Source organism: Balaenoptera physalus, assembly GCF_965194825.1.
Source record: "Balaenoptera physalus genome assembly, chromosome: 21".
NCBI lineage: Eukaryota > Metazoa > Chordata > Mammalia > Artiodactyla > Balaenopteridae > Balaenoptera > Balaenoptera physalus.
Genome location: NC_138902.1, coordinates 32818147 through 32844767, shown reverse-complemented (window position 1 = coordinate 32844767; position 26621 = coordinate 32818147). Strand labels below are relative to the sequence as shown.

Here is a 26621-nt window from a genome sequence, read left to right as displayed (position 1 = left end):
TGTTCAGCCAGGATCCTCTCAGTCCAGAGGTCTTCATATAACAAGATATTAGAGTCGTTTTATAACTTAAGACTTTAGGATGTTATGAAAAGATCTGATAAGAATGACATAACCGTCATTCTGAAGTGAGAACTCTGTACCCTTACTATTAATTTGAGCATCAGTATGTACAACTATGAAGAAGGCTCAGTAAAGTCCTGTTATTCAACTGCTAGTTCCACCATACTGAAAACCCTAGAATGGGTTTTCTGTTTATTTGACCCAGCATCTACAAAAACATTACCACTGATATACTTAATAGCAAAAGACTGAAGGCTTTCCCCCTTATCAGGAACCAGGCAAAGATGTCCTCTTTCCTCATTTCTATTCAACATTCTTCTGGATGTCCTAACCAGTGCACTAAGAGAAGAATTTAAAAAAAAAAACAAAAAACAAAAAACACATATAGATTGGAAGGGGAAAGTAACATGATCACATACTAAGAAATTTACAAAAAAGCTACTGCAATTTAGTTAATTGAACAAGGTCATGGGGCAGCGCAACACATCAAAAGCAATTATAATTCTACACTACAATAAATAATGGAAATGAAATTTTAAAACAATACTGCTTATAATAGCATAAAAACATGAAAAACTTAGGGATAAATTTAATAAGATATATACAAGACATCTTACACATATTAAAAATCTATAAAACAAGATTGAGAAAAATTAGAGACCTTAATAAATAGAGCTATATACCTTGCTCAAGAATTGGATACTATTAAGGTATTTATTCTTCCCAAATTGATCTTGGATTAAACACAGTATCAATAAAAATTTGAGCAGACTCTTCTTTTATAGAAGCTGATAAGCTGATTCTAAAATGTATATGGTAATGAAAAGACATAGACAAGCCAAAACTCTTTTGAAAAACAAGAACAAAGTTGGAGGACTTACCCTACTTGCTCTCAAGATTTACTCTAAAGCTACAGTAATTAAGATAGTGTGGTTTTATTATAAAGATAAACATTAGATCAATGTTACAGAGTCCAAAAAGTGCCATATATATATATATATATATATATATATATATATACATGAGATATATATATATATACACACATATTATATATATATATATATATATATAAAATCAACATATTTTTGACAAATATGCCAAGGTAATTCAATGAGGGAAGAAAACAATCTTTTCAACAAATGGTGTTGGAACAGCTAATTATCTATATGGAAAACAATATAAAACTCAATCTTTCCCTCACAACACACAAAAATTAGCTCTAAATGAATCATAGACCTAATTGTAAAAGCTAAAATTATAAATTTTCCAGAAGAAAACATAGGAGACAAACTTTATAATCTGGGGGTAGGCAGAGCTTTTGTAGCCAGGACACAAAATGCACTAAACAGAAAAGAAAAGTTGACAAACTGGACTTTATGAAAACTTTAAAATTCTGTACTTCAAAAGACACAGCTAAGAAGATGACTGCAGACTGGGGGAAAATATTTTTGATATATTTATATGACAGTGAGATTATACACAGAATATATAAAGAACTCCTACAATTGACAAGACTGAAAAATAGATAGCAGTAAGATTAATAAAAGAGAAAGACAGAGGGGGAGACAACTAAACAAATCAAGAATTAATGTGTGGACATATTAAACAAGGCTGGAGACAGTAAACAAGATATAAACAAATTTGGGCCAATTAATTTGAAAACCTAGAGGAAATGGATACATCATTTTATGGGCTGAATTGCGTTCATTTGCTGAAGTCCTAACACCCAATACTTTGGAATGTGACTGGATCTAAAGGTAGAATCTTTAAAGAAGTAAGTATAAATGGGATCTTTAGGATGGGCCCTAAACCAGTTGGACTGGTGTCCTTATAAGAAGAGGATATTAGGACACAGACAGACACAGAGGGAAGACCATGTGAAGACACAGGGAGAAGACAGCCATCTACAAGCTAACAAGAGAGGTCTCAGAAGAAAACAACCCTGTCCACACCTTGATCTTGGGACTTCCAACCTCCAGAACAGTGAGAAAATAAATTTCTGTTGTTAAAGCCACCTACTCAGTGGTACTTAGTTATGGCAGTTCTAGCAAACTAAAACACATCCCCAGAAAAAGTCTCAACCATTAATAAAACTAAATCTATAGTTTAAAAATCTTGTCACAAAGAAAACAGCAGCCTCAAATGACTAGTTCTAGTTCTACCAAATATTCAAATATTATATTCTATTCAGATAATTTCTCTTCCAGAGAATAGAAAAAGAGGTTGTAAAGCTAGCCTGACATAGATATAAAAGTTTTAAACAAAATGTAGACAAACCAAATATAGTGATATATAAAAAATACAGTACCTGATTATCTTATTGGGTTGATCCTAAGAATTCAAGGCCAATTAATGTAATTCACAATAATGTATCTTTAAAGAAGAAAAACAAAATAATGGAGAAAAATCATTTGATAACATTCAATGTTCTTCATAATAAAAATCCAGCAAGCTGAGAATAGAAAACAACTTCCTTAACCTTGATACAACACATCCTCATAAAAAGAAAAAAAAAACACCTGAGAAAATACCATATTCAATTATGAAATTTAAAAACACTCCCTTTAAGATCAGAAACTAACATGAATACCTGCCATCACTCTTTCTCTTTAAGATTGTTTTGAAGGCCTAGCCATGTGGGAAGAAAAGCAGAAAAACAGGAAGTATAGAAGGATTGGGCAGAAAGAAACAAAATTGTTATTACTTGCAAGATGATACAACTGTCTACACAGAAAACTCCAAATAATCTATAGATAAATTACCATAATTAATAAGAGGATACAGCATGTTTGCTGGACAGTATCAATCTACAAAAGCCAATATATTTTAACACATTGGTAACAATCAGTTAAAATACCATTTACAATAGTAAGAAAAATATAAAGTACCTAGGAAGAAATCTTACAGAGGATGTACAAGACTTTAGGGGCTACGTTTTAACAAGATCTTTAGGGGATTTGAACACACATTGAAGTTTGAGAAGAACTCTTTAGTACAGTGGTTTTTACCCTTAGCTATATGCAGTATAATAGAATCAAAACTGACTATTATATTAGAATAATTCCCCATTCTAATGTGTAACCAGAACTGGCACGGGTATGGTTCAAAAGCCCCTCAGGTGATGCTAATGTGTAATGAGGGCTATAAACCACTCCTCCAGGGGAAACAGTAGGAGGTACTGGAGGAAGGACACATGGGGCTTCCCAGACACTAGAAATGTTCTATTTTTTTCCTTTGGGTGATAGATCCTTTGGAACACTGGTCTTTGTCATACATATATATTTTATATTCTTTGTTGTATTTTAGATTTCAATGTAACACAAATACCCCCTTACCAGTAGTGGCAGTGCAAAAGTTCCCTTATTTAATCATATCATGATCTCTCTAATGCTGTGACACATTCATTTGCTGGTTTTCCTAAGCATCGCAGAAATTTGAGACTGCTTGAAATCCTACCACTCGTCACACAAAGTTAAGCAACATCAGAAACAAAACACAAACGTCTGTGCCTACCATTTAGAACAAATGAACCCCTCGCAGAATCAGAGGACCCGGATGGCACGTTTCACAGGATCAGCCTTTTCTACCATAAGCTTGGCCAAGATTTTAGCTAATAAGAGAGTATACTTTAAGTTGGTATTGTCTTTCTTGCAAATCAAAAATTCCCATCAATGGGTTTTCCCAACGGCCCTAGAAATTTTGGTCAGCCTTCAAGCACTGTTATACCAAGAACTATAATAAACAAATAGTTTGAACTTGGAACTCTAGGCCCAATATTCAAATCACTTTTTCATGAAAGCCTGAGAAATCATATTTATCTCACAGTAGCCTTTGAGAGGAAAATAACCTATGACTCTGTACAGACATAAAATCTTATTTTCTGCACTTAATTTTATTTCAACTGCAGGGAAATTGATATCTTCGTACAGTCAATTACAGACACTCACTGGACCTGCCCAGCCTTTGGGAGGCCCCCAATGTCTTTCTCTTTACGAGTGTGCTTTTCAGACCTCATAATGTTGAGAGAGGTGAAACCAGGGAAACTCACAAGTGCTAAGCAAATAGGCAAAACCAAAAACACCCAGTGGAGCTGCTGAAATGTTGCTGCAACTAGAAATCCTCCATAACCGAGCTTTCAGTAACCGGGAACAGAAAGTGAAGAATTATTACAGGTTTTTTGAAAATTACTGGATTCATTAAAGGAGCCAGATTAAAAAGGAGTCATCAGTGTTTAACAACAGCATAGTATCAAGGTAACTGTTACATCACAGGGTTACAAAGCTCTAAGTAATTTAGAGAACACTGAACTCAAATGTCCTTAGGGAAGCTATGTGTCTGAGAGGCTAAAGGTCCTTTTCAATGTCACACATTATTTATGGCAGGATTAGGATTAGCACCCAGGTCTCCCAAATCTCCCTGTACTGCCACTACTCCAAGGTCTCAGGGGACTCTGCACTGGTGAACTGAATTCAGAACACATAGGAGTTCATATGTGGCTGCAAGTCCCAGGTCCCAAGTGGAGAACAGCCACCCTGGGTTAGTGACATCTACTTTGTTGCTGTCTTTGGCTGGACATTAAGGACTGCACGCTTGATCTCACTGAAAGAATGTCTCATGGGAAACAATGCTCACTGGGTATCTCTCACCTGCTACCTGACTGCCCAGATACCTACTGTTCGGAGACTATAAACGGCAACCAATGCCACTGTGGAAATTATAACCTATTTCAAACTATTTAGTGTACAGAACCAATTTCATATAATGCCCAATAAAAAAGCCACATAGGTTTAAGGTACAAAAAATATGCGGAGGGGGGAGAAAAACAGCATGGTAGTTCCTCAGAAAATTAAACATGGAATTGCCATGTGATCTAGCTTTCCACTTCTGGGTATATGAAAGAATTGAAAGCAGAGACTCAAACAGATACTTATACACCCATGTTCATAGCAGCATTATTCACAATAGCCAAAGGATGGAAACAATCCAGATGTCCGTCCACAGATGATTGGATAAACAAAGTGTGGTCTATACATACAATGGAATATCAGTCACTCTTAAAAAGGAATGCAATTCTGATACACGCTACAACATGGAAGAACCCGGAGGGCATTGTGCTAAGTGAAGTCAGTCAGATGCAAAAGGACACATGTTGTATGATCCACTTTTATGAGTTCCCTAGATTAGTCAAATGTATAGAAATTGAAAGTAGAGTAGTGGTTATCAGGGGCTGGGGGTTATGAGGTTATGGGAAGAATGGGGAGTTGGTATTTAATGGGTACAGAGTTTCAGTTGAAGAAAACAAAAAGGTTCTGGAGATGGATGGTAGAGATGGTTGTACAACAATACGAATGTACTTGATACCACTGAACTGTACACTTAAAAATGGTAAACTTTACGTTATGTATATTTTCCCACCGTAAAAAAGAGGGAGATTTCTACTTCAAATTTGGAGTTGGTGCAGAGGAAGACATTAGGGAAACAACACATTATTAGGAAGAACCCACTTCTAAAGAAACAGGATATTTCACTAAACCCTTAATTGTGTTTGCTCCTTCTCAAAAGATCAGAAAGAACTGATGTTGAAATTTAAAGCATCCCTTCCACCACAGTGGTAGAATATTGCAAGGAAAGCACTGTTATCCTGATCTCTGTACCTGAACAAATCTTCTTCTCATGTTTGTTGTCACACTTTGATGTGTGTCCCCAGCCAGCAAGCTACCCTGTTTGGCTATGTAAACTCCCCGTCTTGCCCTCGACCTCGGGGGTGACCTGGTGCGTTAGTGACTCCTGGCTGAGGTAAATGATACGGCACGGTAATAACGGCAACTGTCAGATCTTCCCCTTTTATCTACCTCCATTCACTGTGAAGTGTCTCTCCCCCACTCCCTCCTACCAGGTATCAAAAAACGCAGATAGAGGGGAAGGGAGTTATCTGGCGCATTGTGTGCCCCCTGTAAGATATCCAATAATTTATGGTCACTGGAGACATTTTCTTTTAAGTGTGTTAGTGAGTGACCTAAATGTAGAGTTTTCCTCCTACCCTTAACAGAGTCTTCCTTTGTCTCGCATTTAAAAATCTTAAACAGTCCTTTCCCTTCCTCAAGACAAAGACAGAAGTTTGTGAAAACACGTAGTACCCCATCACAATGCAGAGAAGGCGCAGGCATTGGAGCCCTGTTCTTTAGTTTTCATATTTCACCTTTTTTTTTTAACTGATCCTAGGACTACAGCTAATGTCATTTCTGCAATGACGGCTGAGCAGGACCATAACGCGGAGGACGCCTGCCGTGTATTCTGCTCTGTCAAGGACAGGGAAGGGACACCGAAGAATTCCATCTTTGCAGCCCCTTCCGCTGTCCCCTGTAGGAGTGAGAGGGTAAACCCCTGAGCTCACAGGGGAAAAGCTTCAAAGCCCACTTGGGTGGAGGAATCTTTAGGTAGACCTAAGGATACGTTTCATTCTCTGAAAAGCCTTCCACCTACCTCACCCTTGGTGCCAATTACACCAAAGCAGTTGGAGAGCTCCACATGTGGCCTGATCCAGAGGTTCTGTGAACCAGATGGATGTGAGGGTCTTTGAATCTTTGCCCCAGTGAGTGTTCCCACTTCAGGTGTCCCCACGCTGCTTAAGGAAAGGAGCACCTGTTCATTTCCTCCAAGACTTTTTGCCATTGCTGTGTGCAGAGAGTGAAAGGTCTGGGTTGAATCTAGCACTAGACTCTCTATACAGCCGTGGCCTGTGCCTCCTCTGGACTTCCATGTTCAGAAGGGGGAGAAAGAGCTGGAGGACCCCGGGGTTCCAGATCACTCCCCCGTGGAGGCTCCAGACTATCAAGTGCACAGCGGCAGGTCTAACAGCCACCCATGCCTCTACTCTTTCCCTTTGCCCCGTGTTCACAACCCTTTTTATCGTTATCATAAGGAGTTTTTGTAGGCATTTTTTCCTAATCATTCCCCTCCATGAAATTTTAATAGTATAGGTACACTAGATATCTATTTCTGTACTATATGTATACTCGTACTTTATAATAACTATAAGGTTATTGTTCCCAAGAACCAACTGCTGCATCCTTGGGGGCAATATGGTCCCTGTTGAAGATGCATGCCCTCACTCCTTTGGAGAGCCAGTTGGACTAGATGTGACTTGAAGACAGAGCTGTGATGTGGCATCTTCCTGTAGCCGGTCTGGCAGATTGGCAAAGCGAGCCAGCTCTGGAGTGAACTTCACCAGGATCTGCAAGCAAGCGCCACCCTTCCCTAGTGAGACCAGCTGGCTGAATTTAGGAAATTCCCATATTTTCTCAAGGCTCAGACTCCTCACCTATAGAATGGGGATCTTTTCTACCTTCAGGGCTGTAGTGAGAATTACAGGATGAAATATGTATCAATATTACAGCAGTGAGTGCCCATCACGTTAAATGCTTAGCAAATCTTGAGTTCTCCTCTCTCCCTCTTCCCTTTAGTTTCTGTCAAAAATAGAATATTCTGGTTGATGAGAGCTGTCTTGTGTTCTTTAATAGGATTTTATTCCCTTTTCTGGAGATATACTAGATTGGAAGCTAATTTGCAAATGAATGTAACGTGTTGCTGCTACAGCTGGTGTGTAAATGTTAACGATCAAGAGTGAAGTAAGTCAGAAAGAGAAGAACAAATACCGTATGCTAACACATATATATGGAATCTAAAAAAAAAAAAAATGGTACTGATGAACCTAGTTGCAGGGCAGGAATAAAGAGGTAAACATAGAGAATGGACTTGAGGACACGGGGTGGGAGGGGGAAGCTGGGGCGAAGTGAGAGTAGCATCAACATATATACACTACTGAATGTAAAACAGTTAGCTAGTGGGAAGCAGCAGCATAGCACAGGGAGGTCAGCTCAGTGCTTTGCGATGACCTAGAGGGGTGGGATAGGGAGGATGGGAGGGAGGCTCAAGAGGGAGGGGATACGGGGATATATGTATATGTATAGCTGATTCACTTTGTTGTACAACAGAAACTAACACAGTACTGTGAAGCAATTATACTCCAATAAAGATCTATTTTTAAAAAAGAGCTAGTAAATGTAATCATACATCAAGGGAAAATAAAAAGTTATACACGCACTCAAAGTTTACAGCTCACTTCTCCCTTCTTTCCTTCCCCAATCAGGTTTCACTCTCCTTTACTTAAAGTTCCAGGGTGAGGATACCAACAAAATAGAAAGCATTCGTTCTCTCTTTCCAAGGGTAAGCTCCAACAGGTACCCACCAAAAGGATTTTATAACAAGCGAGCCTCTCATGAAACTTTCAAAGATGACTGGCTTTCTCTGCTCTGCTCCGCCCACCCCTTACTATACACCCAAAAGTCAGAGTCAGTTTTAAAATTTGGCCCATTAGGAGTGAAGGTGCAAGGAGAGGGATGCCTTGGAAGTTTTTCTGATGGGAGCAGCCGTAGGGCTTTACGGCAATCTAATTTGGGAAGAAAATGAGGCATCTGAAATTACATCAAATGATGTGTTTCAAAAGTTACTAATCTGCCAGCAAGTACAAAATGTGCTTTAATGTGTACTTCAAACTAAGAAAGTAACAGTTGTTTTAAATAAGTAAATAGATAGGATTAAATGATGTTAAATATCAAATGCAATTTGAGTTTCTGGCATCAGAGACAATGCTTTCTCCCCAAGAGTTGGTGGTGAGTGACGGATATTCCTGAATTGGACTGTCACCAGCCTTCAGAGCTTAGGGGTGTCCTTGGGCACCCCTGGGAACAATGGCTGGTGAGTCAGAGTCTCCCAAGGAGAAACTGCTCTCCAGGGAGGAATCTCACTCTTAGGCTGCCTTGCACGAAATTGGGGCACAACAAGTATACTTATGGATTTGTGGTTTTGTTTTAGAAAAAGATCAACTGTCCACTCTTTTCTTTTTTCTTTTTTGGCCACACCACATGGCCAGGGGGATCTTAGTTCCCCCACCAGGGATCAAACCCAGGCCCTCGGCAGTGAAAGCGCAGGGTCCTAATCACTGAAGGGCCAGGGAATTTCCTGAACAATCTATTCATGTAGTAGGTGATGATAAGCTCGGGTAACAAATAAATCCTATAATCTCAGTGACGTAGGGTTTCCTAAAGGTTCATTTTCCAGCTTCCACGAAGTCTGAGGGGGGCCTGGTGACTTTCCAGAGTGGCCTCCTCCGTATCCCTGAGCCAGGTCACTTCAAAGTACTGCTTCCCCAACTCCACGTGGCTTCCAGGACCGCTGTTAGACCCGTCATCCAGAGGGGCGCCCGTCCTCCTCACTTCTGCCTAGAACTGGGGCTGAGTGTGCAGGGGAGCACCACTGCCCCTGCCACGCACAGCTGGACCTGGTCGACTCTACCTTTCAGCATCGTCAGGTGATGGCTTCCTTCTCTGTGCTTCCTCTTGGTTTTGTGTGTACGTGTTGGGGGTGGGCGTGGGGGACTAACTAGAATGATTTATTAAAAGACTAGAAACCTATTTCCCTCCTGAATGAGGAAGCATAGAGAGGTGTGCACCCTGCCTGCTGCTGAGCAGCAGAACTTCAGCGCAGTTGGCTTGACCAGCAGGCGTTATGAGCCACTGAGGGCTTCGCTGTTGTGTGGTCCGCCCTGGCCAAGCCACAATTTGAGGAATCAATTTTAAGCTTAAGAGGTCAATCGGCATTGCTTGGTATAATAAATACTCATCAACTGACAAATTCAGCTTCTTATTTACCAATGTCTACTTCCTTCCTCAAGGTATTTCTGGAATCAAATGGAATTTAGTCTCCCAAGACTGTGTTCCTTCTGGTAAAAGCTAATCTCCAAACCCAAGAGTTTATCTGGAAGGTCCAGATACCTGGGACCGCAGCTAGTGAGGAATGGGACTGTCCCTCCCAATCAGCACAGATGGCTGGTAAGCTTGTGGTACCATGGACCGTGTTCAGGGATGAGATCAGTCACCATTAAGCCAAGTTCTTTTCTTTTATGAACTTTTAATGTTTCTTGGCATGCTTGAAAAGTGCAGTAAAAATGGAGAAGTATTCATCAATATTTGCGCAACTCTGGGGTCCTCCTGCTGCATGGAAATATCATTAATTATTGATGGCTCCGACGGGGCAGTGTGACTCGAGGGAGTGCAGGTGGAATACAAAGTCTTTTATTCTTGTTTTCACTCCAACCCAAGTCATTAGTCCCCTGAGCACCTCCACCCTTGCCCGCTGGCAGCATTTTGCTGGCAAGCCTACGTGCTACACCTTGGAGCGGATCTGTGGCCTTCCTCCGGCTCCCAGCCAGCGAGGGTCCCTGTTTGAAGAAGCGGCTTGGTCTGAAACAGCACTCATTTCTCCAAGTGCCGTGAGCACAGTTGTATTTTGTGTGTGACATACTCATTTAGCCTTTCCTCTTTGGCCCAGTGCAACCTTTTAGCCGTCTAGACACACTGGTATCTCTGAACCCCCCTAATGCCACACCCAGAACAGAGACAGGCTGGGACCGATATCTAGAGGAGAGACTTTCCGTCTACAAGGGAGACCAGCTCTGCTCAGTTCTGGAGACGCAGCTTGTTCTTTCACCTCCTACAGGCAAGAAGTCACATTGGATCCACTTGCAGGGCCATCCCTCTCCTGAAGGCGGCCGAGTCTGAGCAGTGGAGTGCAGCCGCAATGGGACTGGGGGTCCCATGAGCCCCCTTCCTACCCCCCAGGCCCCGAGATAAAAGGAAATGCTCTACCCTGGGAAGAAAAGTGAGCGATTGATGGAGAGGGAAGCAAAGGGGAAAGAGAAGAGATTCCAGAGTGAGAGACAGCAGTGAGATCAATACAAAGAAGTTAGGATGATGGAAGAGGAGAGGGTGGAGGGAAGGACCAGCGCCGTGTCCTTCACTCCGCTGTCTGCAGGAAGAGGGGCCCTGGTGTGCACTTGGCCTGCGGGGTCTCCGCACTACAGCATTGTCAAGGCAGAACCTGTCCTGGAGGAGGCGGAGAGCTCAGAGCAGGCTGTGCTCCTATAATACCTCCCGGGGAATCCTTCCTTCCGGTTCTGACTCCCTTCCAACTGCAGGAGGCTTCTCAGGGCTGGCCATTCTGCCTTCTAATCAGACAGACCGAACTACTGCATTTGAAGATCAGACTTCACCACAGAGTAAAGGAGATAGATGCCTCTTCCTCTGTGAAGCCTCCTCTGGTTTCCCCTCTCCCAGCTCTCATCTCCATGCATCTTGTTTCCACTCGTCTGCCTCTCTCACCGGCTCCTGAGCTGCTTGAGGGCAGGAACTGTATCTCACTCACTGTTGTATCTGCAGCTCCCCTCACCCCCCACCCCCGTGAGAGGAGAGGAGTGAATGTTTGATACATCAATTAACAAATGAATGAATAGAAAAAGTTATTACTCATAAAAACACAATGTTGAGCTTGGTATTCTTCAACAGAGAAGAGAGAGACTGAAACCCCTTGTGTAGGATATTGTCCCTCTTGAGTGGAAAGTATATTCAGTCCTTCTGGACACCATGCAAGAAAGGTGTAGCGGTACACACAGACCATCCTATTTCCTTTCACTGACATCTCTTGACCACACAGTGTTACTTAATCCTATGAATCCTTTTATGTATTTATTCTTTAGCATGGATGCTCATTAACCACCACTGAGCTTTTCAAGCCCAGTATCTATCTCAGGATATTTGTATCAGCTGGAGTGCATCCCTGGGCAGCTGCTAGAACAGCTGGAATGGGTGTGGGGAGCCGGGCTGGGGGCAGGAGTCCAGACCAGTGTGACTTCTGCTGTGACTGCAGACAGTCAGGTTGTAAAGGACTTGAGTGCTGGTACACTTGGCAGATAAACTAACCTCCAGTTAGATACATTTTAAAAATAGTTAAGTGTTGTCTTATGGACCACAGTATATTATGACCAAGCCCAGAGACACTGGTATAACCATCACAGAAATGGAAATAAATATATGATATATGATCATTTTGATTGCCACGGAAACTCATAGCACAGTTTTGTTTTGTTTGTTTGTTTTCATTCTAAGCAACTCTTTTTCTGTGGATAATTTGAGGATTTTAGTTTCTGGAAATGGAAATCTTGTAAACTTTCCTTCATCATTCAATCCCTTTCTGTTTTGTTTTAAGTAATTGATTCAAATTGATCGTCTTTCAGAGAAGAAGAATACATGAAGGGTATGGTGCCTAATAGAATTCTTACTAGTTAGAAACAAAATGGCGGGAACCAAGCCAGTCAGACCCGGTTAAGTCTATAAAATTCTAGGCTGAGTGACCGAATCTCCCAAAGACCTGGGTATTCCAAGTGGCTCGGACCTTTCCCACCCACATGTCTGCATTCCCTGGCCCTTACTCTGTCGGTTTTCGCTACCATTCTTCCACCAGGGGCCACAACGGGCTATGATTGCCTGAATGTGGCCCACAGACACAATTTCTTTGGCTCACTCAGCAGTTTTGAAAACTTGCATTAGGTGCTAACATTTAAAAATAAGAGAACTCATATTAAAAAAAAAACAAACCTAGGTTTCCATCTTCTCTTTAGAAATCAGAAGATGTAGCAACACTGGGCATGGATTCCTGTATGGCCACGTTGAGTTCAAATAGGAGCAACTGACTCTTTCATAACTATGACAATAATAACAGCATTTATAGCTAATTGTATAATAATAGTATGACTGTTCGCCCTACACTCTCTCTTAAGAGCTTTGCATGCATTATATTAAGTCCTTTAATCCTCACATCAACCCTGTGAAGTAGGTATTATAATTATCTTTAATTTCTAAATGAAGAAAACAAGGCAAAGTGAGATCAAGTAATTTGTTCAAAGTCACACAGCTTTAAACGGCAGAGCCAAGATTTGATTGAACCAAGCAGGCTGGCTCCAAAGTCCGAACACTTAAGTACTAGTAATATGCTCTCCCCCAAAATGCTGGGTAGGAACAGGCTGTTGTAGGCATATGGAGGTCTAGATGTGAAAGCTGTTGAAATTAATGCATAATAGTTCAAAATAGTATGGGGTCTCATGTCAGACTGCTTCCTTTTGAATTTGGGCTCTGCCACCGGGAGAACTTGGGCAACTCGATTAATATTTGAAAGTTAATCTTATCTGTAAAATGGGAAAATAGTACCTTCCCATGGATTGTTTAAACAGTACAGAATTAAGTGAGGAAATAAAGTCCTTATCATAGGTAAGTGCTGAAACACAGTAAGTACTCAGTTAATGTTCACCATTATTATTTTATACAGGTGAGTCTTAGCTCTGAAAATTTCATGTGTTGGACTAAGAAAAGTTTTTAACACTCTCTCTAATTTCTAACATTTTATAGTTTAAGGAGATGTTTATAGACAAAAATGATATGGTTCTATGTCTAGGAAACAGTGTTCAAGTACTATTTAGCTGAAGAGCATCACTATATAAAATAAAACTGACCTTCAGTTTAATTTTTTCAGCACATATTTATTGAGCATCTACTATATCATATTCATCATTGCATCTCTAATATTTCAGCTTAGCTCACAGTAGGAGTTTAATAAATATTTGTGGAATAAGTAAAAGTGAGAAGTTGAGAAAACTCTGTTCTTCTAAAAGGAAAGCCAGAAAAAAATTTGGAGAATCAGTTCACATAGAGTAAGCAACAAACAAACAAAAAAGTGTAATCGAAGCAATTTTTCTTGTTAGGATCAGACTGCATTTAATACTAACAAAAGCAGAACTCAGACCCCTTCTGACATATTTTATACTGTTTAAAGATAAATATTTGTGTGCTGCAAACTGCCAATGGATTTCAACTCCAGCAAGGACTTTATAAGCCATCTGCTAGTTTCCTAATGAGGTTGGTAACTAGCACTGTTTACAGTTAGGCAACAGGGGTCATGGATATTTGTTGTAATGAAAGCTGCAATGCATCACTGCAGAGCGTAAAAGAGCCTGCTTCACAAGGGCTAATTACAAATATAATAAAACAACATTAAAAAAAAAAAACCTCTTGAAGTCCACAGAGAAACCTAACTTGGTCCAGCAAGTAAAACCGTTGTACCCGCTCTGTTTTCATTTCATGAATTCTGATTACAGAAGCCAAATCATATTTAACTACTAACAATACTAGGCCACCGATGGGTCTTTCGCTTCAGATCACTTAATCACAAGATGCTTCGTGAACCATCTGAATCTCTAAGATGTTTGCTGACACTCTAGCAGAGAGTATGCAAATGCTTAGCAAGACCCACAGGTTTTTGCTGTGTACTTTTTTAATAAGGTGCTACTTTAAAGTTGGGCCTCCTGGTGCCCAAACTGAACTTGCTGAGTTAGTTAATTCAAGAAGGTGGTTTGGGTTGGCGGGGGTGGAGTGTGGGAGACATTTGATTGCTTAGGATCACAGAAACAAAGAAACTGATTGGCTGACTAAACTGTTCACTTTTCAATTGGTTATTTTAGCACCCCAGAAATGTAGTCTGAATCATAATGGCTTTGGTCCATATATTGTGGCAGTATTTCCACAAGTCACGGGAGAAAAAGCCAGCGTGTTGCATTGGTTGATGAGATCCACATCAGGTCATTCTTCCCAGCATCCCAGACTAGGAAAACTTAGAGTCACAATATGAAGGGGTTCTTATAAAATGTTTCACGTTGGCAGCACCCTCAGAAACTGAGATGGCAAAGATGAGATAATGTTTTTTATCTTATTTAAATTGCCTGTTAATAGTAATAATAACACAACAAGGAGAAAAACATCCCATATTTGGAGAATGCTCTCATAGTCAAGGGCATAAAAGTCAAAACCCAAATCAAAAATCACTAAGTAATACACACATCCCTTGGGAAAGAATAGCCAATACAATTTTGAAAGTAGGAGAAAAATTAGGTGGATCTTGCGCTACCAAATATTAAAACATATTAAGCATATATAAAGTCGTCTGGTGCAGATGCAAGAATAGAACGAGGAACCAGTGAGTGGAACAGAAAAGAAAGATCCACATGCAGCCAATATGACTGGAGCCCCAGAAACTGTGCCTAGGTATATAAGAAAGTATATGCAAAACATGTGGCATTTGAAGTACATGAAGAAAATGAAAATTACTCAGTAAATAACCCTAAGTAATAAGCTAAGTTTTTGAGGGATGAGAAAGATACTCATATCTTTTCATATGCCAAAATAAAGTCCAGAGAATTAAAGAATTAAATGTAAAAAAATGAAACTATGAGAAAAACTTTTTAAAAATATAGGCACCTATAAAAATATAGGTGGAAATGCTTGTCCCTTGATCTAGGGGCTGGTTGCAGGGGTGTGTTTCATTTGTGCAAAATTGATAGAACTGTGCACTTTTGATGTGTTCCCTTTTTGTATGTACTTTATACTATAATAAAAGTTTCATAATTTAAAAAAAAATATATAGGCAGATATTTCTCTAATCCTTGGGGTGGGAAAGGCAGAAACCCACAGACTACAGGTCACCCCCCTGTAGACTATCAAGCAGCCTGCAGGAAACCGCAGAGGAAAAGCTACAAACCAGTTTTGTTCTTATATATGTCATACACTTTAAATGCAAGATAAAACTATGATTTTTGCAGAAATGCATGAAAGAACTAAAAATATTATGAGTTCAGAGGTTGTGCAGAAGCCACACGCCGTGCTGGTCATTTTGGAGGGGGCATCATCCAGTAAGTAGGATTTGCTACCTTCTGGTTTCCGTGCTTCCAAATCATTCACACGGTAGGGCTTACGTGAACACGCCTTTTATTTTTACTCACATGTTGAATTTTAGCTCCATTTCACAAAAGTGGATTAGTGGCTCAGAGCGGTTGACTGAAGTATAAAAACAATAATGAAATAATAACATACATACATACACGACTCAAAACAACATCACACACCTATGTAATAAACGAGACCCCAGTACAAACATAGAACGTGAATTCGTGCATGCCGGGACAACTGAGTCTGCGAGGGTGGTGATTTCCTACAAGCACTGGAAAAGGAAAGTGTGACTAGGACGACGGATAATGAATATCTGAAAACTGGATTTCATTCAACTAGTAATCCATTCACTCTTTGTCCCTGGGCACTCCCTGTATTGAAATTTTGTTGCATGATGACAGGAAGCCATCAGAACTTTTGCATCATTTTCTGACCAGTCAGTGACCTTTCTAGCATCCATACAAGGTTTTCTGGAATGAAAGCAAAATGTTGCTTCCCAAGTAAAAATCTGATTAATTTGATCCCTAAAGACAAAGAAGAGGTAGTGACAGTAACAGGTGTCAGTGACAGACCATTACCATATATAAATGTATCAAATGCACACATTGCCCACCTTAAATTCACACAATGTTATATGCCAAATATATTCAATTTTAAAAAAGAGAAATGTAAAACCAGCCCAGAAGTTAATGGCCAATATTATGCATATAGAGAAAGCAGAACAATTCTTGGCAAAATGCCTCTATCCAAGGCTACTGGTGGACATCACGCTAGGTCAATGGCAGACAGAGTGAAAGAGTAATTGCTGCCACGTTCTCCTGCTGCGAGATATTTCCGTTTCCTGTTGGACAAGAGCACTGAGGGACAGAAGGCAGATCTGCTCCCAGCATATGTGCAACATATCCTCAGGGAAGACGTTCTCTATGGCTTTTGATTCTATGTAACTCTGAAAAGCCATGCTACGTAAACAGGTATTTTCTTGTTTAGTTAATGATTATTTAACCAATTAAATGACGATTTAGTCAATCCGTCCTCTCTTTATTCATGGAGAACAGTTGGTGGACAAAGAGACGCCTTTTGATCTTAATGAGTATTGAAAGAAATAGTGAAATATGTAAATATCATCAAATTGCCACCACTATAAGTGTACCTTGTGTGAAAAAAAAAATGACTGTGAGTGTAGACCTGCTTTTCTACACTGAGGTACACTGGTCATTTAAAGCAAAGGGATTGCCCAAGCTTTCAGTCTTTGGACAATTTTCATAAACTTATTAGTACGCATAACAACCATATAATGATTTCCAGTGACTTGCTGCCGGAAATTTAATAGAAATATATTTACTACCATCTCTCAAGTCAAAACTCTGAGTCTTACAGCTTTGACAATGACGGGCTTGTTGGGTTAGCCTCCCACGGAATAATGAGCATAGACTTTAGCTGAAAAGCTTATCATATTTTCTAGGTTTACGTTCTATCTTAATATGCAGAATTAGCTGATTAAACCCTCAAATACTTGCTGCCATTCCCCAAAACCTGATATTTATTAGGAATAAGCTAGAGCAGGAGAATAACATAGTTCTGGGGCAAGACAGTGAAAGCAAACTCTAGTTCCCACGGAATGAGAACTGATCCGCCTTCCTGATGAGGGTGGAAAGAATGTATTTTCCAGATTAATAGCCGCATAACATCTATCCAGTCCTAACTAATCTGCTCTAGTAAAGATACCATATCCAGGGCTTCCCTGGTGGCGCAGTGGTTAAGAATCTGCCTGCCAATGCAAGGGACATGGGTTCGAGCTCTGGTCCTGGAAGATCCCACATGCCGCGGAGCAGCTAAGCCCGTGCACCACAACTACTCAGCTTGCGCTCTAGAGCCCGCAAGCCACAACTACTGAAGCGTGCACACCTAGAGCCCGTGCTCCACAACAAGAGAAGCCACCGCAGTGAAGCCTGGGCACCGCAACTAAGAGTAGCCCCCGCTGGCCACAACTAGAGAAAGCCCGCGCACAGCAACAAAGACCCAACACAGCCAAAAAAAAAAAAAAAAAAAGATACCATATCCAGAACAGCAGCTAAAATGGGGGTATTGCATGTTAAGTTTGTGACAGCCAACTGTCATCTGCCATAATCCATCCAGATTTTGCGGGGGCCAGTCTGGTGCATTAAAATGGAATTCTAAAGTGGACCACCATTTTGAATGATTTGGTCAGACATCTAAGTCTTTGAGGGTGGCACTAATCTCTGCGATCCTTCTGAAAAGAGATATTTACTATCATGGTCAGAGGGGGTAGTTTTAATAGCTTCCACTTGGCCTTTCCCACTACGATAGTTCTTATTCCACAGTCTAGGAATCATTGTGAGAATTCTCCAGTTGCCAAGTGTGATCATCGGATTCTGTATCCTGCAACCAGGAAAATAACCACTGGGGGTGGGAGGTGGAGGTGAGGGTGTGGATGGGATATGTGGACCCAGTGTGAGGCAGACTTTATCAATGACTTTATTTTCTGACACCCACGTTTCCCTGCCCTAACAGAGAGGTCACCAGGGCATTTGGCTCCCAGGGTATCAGTGTTAACTCCAATGCTGTATCGAACAGCCCTGGGAAGATCTGGGTATTCCCCTCTTTCTCGTATATGGTACCCACACAGGTGGCCATAGTTTCCTTTGGGAAGCACTGGGGGACTCAGTACTGTACAGACTGTTCTGTATATACCATATACACCGGGACCTTACCAATGGGGACCCGGCCTCTCCTTCAGTCAATGAGCTCTGGGTTGAAAACCAGCTTAGGTCTTGAAATTGTGCAAGAGGTTGTACCTTTGCATTGGAGATGGCTGACTTTGGCCTCCTCATACCCAATCCTGATCTTTTTTTTTTTTTTTTGGCCGTGCCGAGCGGCTTGCAGGATCTCAGTTCCCCAATCAGGGATTGAACCCAGGCCACGAAACTGATCTCTTCTTAAAGCTTAAAACTGCACTGAGGGTTTTAGTATGTTAAGCAAACCCCTTGCTGGCTGCCCATTTATCCTGCCCCTAGAAAACGCATGTTCTGTTAGCCACTACAGACTCCCCTACAGACCCCCCCCAGACTAGCCTCCACAAACCAACACCCTCATGTCATTATAAACTTATTATCCTTACAGCAATCATGCCATCTAGCCTCTGACAATTATTAAGTGCTGCCACCTGGCCTCTGCTAGTTTGGGGATCCCGTTGTCCCTACTGCTACCGGAGAGAGCAGTTCTGTAAGAGCACCTGGTCTGCAGGAGGAAGCCGCCACCCCGTCTCTCAACGATGCTGGTGCCCCTTGCCCGTGCATTCCTCGTCACCAGGGAGCACGGTGGGCTGATCGTACAGAGGGACCTATTCTCGCACGTCCACTTCTCTGAGTGTTTGGTTCTTTTGCTCCAGAGTCTGCTATGGCAGTTCTGCCACCTTTACTTCATCTTATGCAGGCCAACACTTTTTCCAAGTTCCTAGAAGTCATCCAAGCAGGATATTAGAGGCGACCCCCGGCACCCTTGCCTTGGAGTTAAATCCTGCGTGACGGGAGAGAGCCCCACGCTGACACACTCTCCCTTAGCCAGCTGTGAGCTGCACCCTCCTGCAGGCATGCTCACGGGGTCCTGCCGGGATGCGACGGCCAGGCTCTGTAGCCACTTTGGTACAGAACCCCTCTGGTCCCTTAGCGGGCTCAGCTCTCCCCCAGTCAGGTCAGGCTGATATTTGGCCCTAATTATGGATCTTGTGGCCAGGATCAGAGCTGCAGGCAGATCCTGAGGAAGACAAGGTTTGTCCTGTAAGGCACCCTCTTACCACATGGTCTCCAAGCAAGGAGGCCCACCGTCTTCCAACCAGGCAGTGTGGGCCACTCCTGCAGTCCCACAGGACTCAGGGGAATATAGCAGTTTCATCCACCTAGAAATCCCCAGTGTAAGCCTTAGGGTCCCATTCCTTCCCTACCAAAGCCCTGAATTTATCTTCCCACCTAATCAACTTTCTTGTTTCTTTTCTTTCACACCATAAAAAGAAGCATTTGCGGAGAGCATTGGGTTAAATGTTGGAATATAAGAGATGGGACTGGTGCTTCCTTCACGGGGCTTCAGTGTATGTTGGAAAGCAGAAAACATACATTGAAAAGCGTTAATGCAGAGGGGTCAGTATTTAAGCCAAACCTCTTGAAGTCACTGCCCTATCCCTGAAGCCTATGCAGACGTTTCCACACTTCGCTCTGCAGAGGGCAGCTCCGTCCTCAATGAGCAAATATAGAACAAGGGCTTATGGTATAGCCTCCATTCACTGTGTCATTGGAGAGCTACTTCTCTTCCCTTGCCCAAGCCCACCTTCAAATTTCTTGGTCACGGACTTTGCTATTTATTCTGACATCTCTGTCCTCTCCTAACTCCTCAGATTTGTCACACTAGCTCACCTGGCATGGAACCCCCTTGGCCGCCTTCAGTAAGACCCCTTCTGGTTAAAACTGCCACCCTGAGGCTGCCCCAGCTTCAATCCTGGCTCCCCGCTGCCACCTCCCAGCTGAGCTGTGTGAGTCTGTGAACTCAGCAACGTGCCAACATTGCGGGAAAGCTGGTGACTAGTGAGTCTGTTCTGGACAGAGCTCAGGACACGTTTGTCTGCGTTTAGCCAATAAGATAGGAACTGGAGACACGGCTCCGACTAAAAAGAGAAGAGACACTCTAAAAAGCAACGGTGAGGGAAGACGAATACAAACTCCAGGAAGACAGCAGACACCACAGTTCCTGAAACAAAGCCATCTATTTCTGACAACAGGTAGAAAAGTCCCCCGTTGACTTAGGCCACCCCATCCTTGATGGTCCCATGAGATCCTCCTCTGCGACCCTGAGACCTCACCCTCCCAGCTCTGTCTACCTAGCACTGTAGCTAAGGATTTACTGTCTGTTTCTTTCTCTGTGTTAAACATGCCTCAAGAGCAGAAACCACACCCGCATCCACTTGGCCCCGCTGGGGGCTGGATGGGAAATGTCTTCCTTCTGCAGAAAGCAGGAATCCGGGATAAGCCAAGGAACCAGGCCAAACCGCAAGGAGCCGAGAACTGGAGTAACTTCTGCCAGAGCTAACAGAAAAAGGAAACAGCCAGGACAGCCGAGCACCGGGGGGAACTGGGCAGGGGCCAAAAGTTCAGAAACAGCACGTGGTCAGTGATTCACACGAGGACCTTAAAGGTCACATGACATAATTGAGACCCGGAGAGCTTAAGGATCGGGACTTGAACTTCCCTCCACCCCAAGGTGACAAGAACAAGTAGGGTTTGGTTTCCAGAGGAACTGGAATACCAGGCAGAAGAAAAAGACTCAGGAAATTTGAAACAAGAAAGTGGGTACAAGGTTGGCCTTAGTCATAAGGTATAAGGCAAGAATCTAATGAATAAACCAAATAAAAAGTCAGCATGGCAAGGTCTTACCGAATACATGACTAGGCAACATGAAGACAAGTAGAAATATTTTTTGAATGGATGGCGGGATGAATGGAAAGGTCTTAAGATGCTAGACTATCTAGAGACCAGGCTAGGACTCCTTAGATTCCCACCTGCCAGGAATCAGGTTGGTTCCAGATCTGGGACGTTTCAAGTGAGGACAGAGTGGCCACTGCAGTGGGGATTCTCTGGGCCATAGGTCAAGGGATGCACCAGAACATGGCAGAGCTTAGAGTTAGAGGAAATGGTGTGGGTGTGGGCACATATAGAAAAGAACAGAAGGCTGCGTCATCCCAGGTTTAACTTAAGCTAGAAATGTTGGTAGCTTGATTTTACATTCACCCTCTCAACCCGGCTGACAGCCAGCACTAACTAACTCATCAACCATATGCACTGATGTTCCATGAGCCACCTTGGAAGTGAATCCTCCAACCTCCATCAAGGAACCGTAGCTAAGGCCAAGTAGAACATAGATGAGCAGTTCCCTCCCAGCCCTGCCCAAACTACCAAAAAGAAACACATCAGTCAACTTGATTTCAGCTATAATCTTCTGGGATGGTTGGATAGATGGCAATAGACACCCAACCCATCCTGCTGTTCCTTCTCCTTCATTGCTTCTTACGTTTGTCCCTTTGACTCAATCTCTCTTTCTCCTCCCTCATTTCAGGTCCTCCTCATGTCTGACTGCGACAGATTCCAACTTGTTTCCTGCCTTTTGCATTGCTTCTCTCCCATCCTCCACCTCCCAAAGACATATCCCCAATCTATTCTTCAGAGTCATTTTTCTAAAACATAAATCTGCTTGAAATCCTTCAGTGGCTTCCTTCTGCCTTCAGAATAATATCCAATCTTCTTCTTTGGGTATTTAAGGCCTTTTACGGTCAGGATCCTGCTTATTCACTCAGCTTTCAAAACATTCCCCCTTCTTCACCAAACTCTGCAGTCGTGTTGACCTACTTAAATTCCCCAGATGGGCCGTGCAGTCTTAGGTTTCTGTGCATTTGAAGATGCTCCCTCACAGGTAAGGCTCATGACCACAGGTGGTAAAGACTCAGCTCAGGCTCCACCCCCTTTGGAAAGCTTTTCCTCATCTCGCTCCTCCCCCCACCTCCATCTTTCTTTTTCTCCTCCTGTTCACTGCTACCTTAAAGGGGTCGTTCCCATGGAACCCTCTGCATCTCTTATCAGAGCTTATTACACTATTACATTTAAATACTTATTTTTCCGCCTCCACTCCGTTATGATAAGTTCCTCAATGGTAGGGCCAGTGTATCTTATGTCTGAATCCCCAAAACACAGCACATTGTCTGGAAGCACAAGTAGGTACAGCTCAGAATACTTTGTTGGGTAAATGAATGCAAGTTATGCAAGTAGAGAAAATATGATGTTTCGTAACTAGTCTCCATGTTCTCTCATTGGGAAGCATTACTCCCAGCCTCCTTTGCAAAACCACTTCTGCTCGTCTATTTATGAGATTTGTATGACACTGATCCCATCCACCTCTGATTGCAAGAGTGAGTTCACACAGGCTCACGCCAATCACCACTTCCCATCTTCCTTGCTTCAGAGGTGGGGATTTAACCCAAGAGGACCCAGGAGGACGTGAAGACACTGGCTGAGGCTTCTGGGAAGGAGAGGCTTACACTCTTTATCAAGTTTGGGTGCAAACGTGTGAAGCTTGCCTTTCCCTGCAGCATCTTGCAACACGGATGCAGAAGCCCAGAGCTTCTGGGAAGTGGGCCCAGGAGTTGCCACCATAAAACCTGAGCAAGGAGCCAGCCTAGGGGACGCATGGTGGAGAGGAGAATCCTGCTGACACTGTTTCTTCTCTCTGTCAGACCAACCCGGAAGCCATGTCCAACGGGACATCTCGGGCATGTGAAAGAGGAATTTCCCATTTCTGTTCAAGCCAGTCTGAGAATTTTGTGAAACAGTATAGTCATGGTGTTCTCCCTAAAGGAGTTCATGGTGTAGCAAAAATCAGTCACAGTTTATGGTAATCAGCCTCATCAATTTATACTACTACGTCAAAAACTGTTCAGTTTTACATGTTGTTGTTTTGCTGTATTAGCTTCCCAATTAGCTCATCTGCTCTCTTGGGTTCAGGTCCTAGATGTTCTCCACCAGAATGTGCATTTATAGCAGACACTCAAGATAAACTTAATGTCCTGACTGTGCAGAAATAAATGAAGACCAACCAAATGAGATCAAGCAAAGGTGATATATCCAGAGCTTGCTATAACACGGGAGTCAGCACCTGTGTTTTGGCAGAGACCAAAGGCAGCAGAGGAGTGGGAAAGCTTCATAGAGGAAAGAAAGGAAGGCTTCAGGTGTGTGCTGATTGGAGGCTGCTGGCCCGAGGAAGTTGTAGATGGAGTAACTAGAAGCGGGCCATCCTATGTGATCAGTTAGGGGTGTATGTATGGCTTTCTCTGGTTGGTGCTAAGACGGAAGCAGGGACAAAATTAAGAAGCTGTCAGTTATTATTCAAGTCCTGGCCACTTTGAACTGATTGGTACAGAGGTTACTGTTTGGTTTCCTGCACTGCTACCAGAGAGTAGCCTGACTTCCTGTAAGTCCGACTTAGAGCAGGCCGAATTCCTGGGCTAGTTGCTGCAGGTTTGTGGATCAACGTTCTGTGTTCAAATGTGGTCAGGCCACTGCCTGTGTGCATGTTCAGTGTCTCAACTGATGGACTCCTTTCCTGAACTGACATCAAGAGATAGGCTTTCCGAGAATAGTTGGGGAATTGTTGTCTTTGTTGCTAAAACTTAAATAAAAATGTGTCTACTATTTTTAATGCCTAAGGGCTGATTCAAATCCAACCTGGATGTGGAAAATCAAACCCGATCTGGGGTGATATTTAAGGCAAGTGCAAAAAGTGAAAAACAACTTCACCCACATCAACTATACCATAATCAATTTGGAAGCTGTACCGAGTGGCGAGTGAAAGAAGCGAGAAAGGCATTTCTCAACCTGTGCAGTGTCTTCAGAGCTGCTGCAGGAGAAACCTGAAAAGTTAGGGAAGATTAAAAAGAATATAAGTTTTCCTTATTAGGCAGAAGTTCTGGTAAATTACTGGTCCATTTCACATATTAAATAATGACACCAATATAGATATAACCTAAGTACAGTCACATACCCAGGGTTGTAGGGTATATTTCGGGGCTGAATTTAAGAGACTTGAAAAGTGCACAACAAAATTTTTTAACAAAAGAGGAATGAAATTCTAGGATAAGTTTCATCTTTGTAATAATTTCCCTTTAAAAAAATAGCTTATCAGTAAGAAAGCCTCCTAATAATCCATTTGACAATGTTACAGCTACATTTTCACAGTATATGTTCATAAACTTTAATTACTGGAATTAAAAGGGAGCAGCACATATGGTAAGACTATCTTAAAATGTAAACTGACAGGGCTTCCCTGGTGGCGCAGTGGTTAAGAATCTGCCTGCCAATGCAGGGGACACGGATTCGAGCCCTGGTCTGGGAAGATCCCACATGCCACGGAGTAACTAAGCCCGTGCGCCACAACTACTGAGCCTGCGCTCTAGAGCCCGTGAGCCACAACTACTGAGCCTGCGTGCCACAACTACTGAAGCCCACGCTCCTAGAGCCTGTGCTCCGCAACAAGAGAAGCCACTGCAATGAGAAGCCCATGTGCTGCAACTGGAGAAAAGCCCTCACGCAGTGATGAAGACACAATGCAGCCAAAAATAAATAAATAAATAAATAAAAATTTAAAAAAAAAGTAAAGTGACAGACGTCTATAAATATTAAAATTCTGTAATTATCAATATAGTTCATTAATTATCTGTCTTTGGATCTTAAAAATAGGAATGATATTTATTCACAAACATTCAGCCATTTAATGAATAAGACCTTGTATGGGGAAAACAAGACACGACAAGCTGAGGCCTTTTTAGGGTTAGTATTTTACTTTTAATAATCATGCAATCAGAAGTGGTGTGGTGACTTTTAATATGGTTTCATAGTGTGAATATTGCAAACCAGAGCTTAATTTGGATTTAAATAGACTGAATTTCCTCACGATTCTTCCTGAGAACTAAAGAAAAACAGTGTAACTAGTGGGATCATGGATATTGATGGGAAATAATTAGAATGTTATCTGACCTGTTGGATAACATTAATATTAGAGTAAATAAAATATTAGTAATGCTCGGCTTTCCTCCCACTGGGGAACCTCATGGGGGTTTGGGCAGGGTGACTGAGAGCTTCCTCTCAAGGTTATCTAAACCAGGACTTTTCAAAAGCTAATCTTCGTACTAACTGTCTTGGGATATGGGTTCAGGATAGGGCAGAGGTGCTAGGTTGCTAGTCCCAGGACTTTATGCAACAAGGTCTGGACCATCAGCCACCAAAGATTTTAATGTATTTCATACCTATCGACACCTTTATACAACTTGGCGTGTATAATATTTTACAAACATCTCTAAAGAACATGTTCATTATTTATTATCTGTCCTTTAGCATTGATTCCTGTAGAGAAATCTGTTCCTCAGGGCAAACTCCCAGTGGAAATGGCTATGAACCCGGCAGGGGAAATTCCTGTCTGGCATTGACCACGGTTATCCCAGCCCTCTAGGAAACACAAATGCTCAAAATGGTCATCATAAGTGAGAAAGTGGGAGGATATTATAATTCTGATGATTTAAATACAGGAGTCTCTGTATTATGAGCTATTCTGAAGTAATGTGGTAAATGATTTCAACTTGCCTTCTCAAATTATTCACAAGTGAGTGCACTTGCTTTTGGCTATGGGGGGGAGCTTTGTATGATTAGATTAATTCCTTTGAACAGGGGAGCCGCGAGGAGATCCAAGACCACCCCATTGGCGTTCCCCTGTGCCTGGAGGGCAGGGGCTGGACAAGGCACCGTTCCTTACTGTTTCCTCTTTAGACACCGCCAGAGGCTGCATGAGAAGAAAGGCCTGTGGGCATCTGAGACTTGGAATTCCAAGACTGTCCCAAGTCCAGGTACTTAGCTGGATACCTGCAAACTCCTTGATCCTCCAGCTCATCCTAAGTGCTCTCCACGCCAGACGTTCACCTCCCCTTTCCTAACCCAAATGCGCCTGACCTATGTCTGTGTTTCTCAAGGCAGGGATGGGTGACTGCAAATTATCCAATGTTACATGAAAGGAAAGAGAACTACTTTGTTTGTCTGAGCCTTCTCTCCATCTTTTCATGTTCAAATGTCCCCTGTCCTTCACGGTCCTCGTGGATGCCACTTCCTCCTTGGAGCCTTCCTGATCCCCACAGCTTACCAAGCTCTACCCCTATAGGACGAGGCTATTCCTCTCGTGGCACTCACCTCTGTCTGCCTGATGTTATACATGAGTACCAGGTCGCCCCTAAAACACTGCCAGCTCCATGAGGGCAGAGATGTGTCTCTAGCAGGCACTCAGGAAAGATTC

At 42.4% G+C, this 26621-nt stretch overlaps 1 protein-coding gene across 8 annotated transcripts in view; it reads right to left on the bottom strand.

The window, feature by feature from the left end:
- LOC309651345 (uncharacterized protein) overlaps positions 1 to 26621 on the bottom strand; it is a 217899-nt gene that overhangs the window by 145776 nt on the left and 45502 nt on the right. For 2 of the 8 annotated variants that reach the window (XR_014258019.1, XR_014258021.1), the window contains 2 exons: positions 26519 to 26620; positions 24209 to 25250 (listed from right to left, as the gene is read on the bottom strand). The exons of 2 other annotated variants lie outside the window; for them this stretch is intronic. Coding sequence is in view for 1 of the 6 variants with exons in the window: in XM_082444010.1 (XP_082300136.1) it covers positions 24121 to 24195; positions 26519 to 26542 (99 nt within the window). In the remaining 5 variants the exon portion in view is untranslated. 4 more of the 8 variants (XR_014258016.1, XR_014258028.1, XM_082444010.1 and 1 more) reach the window with 3 other exon arrangements.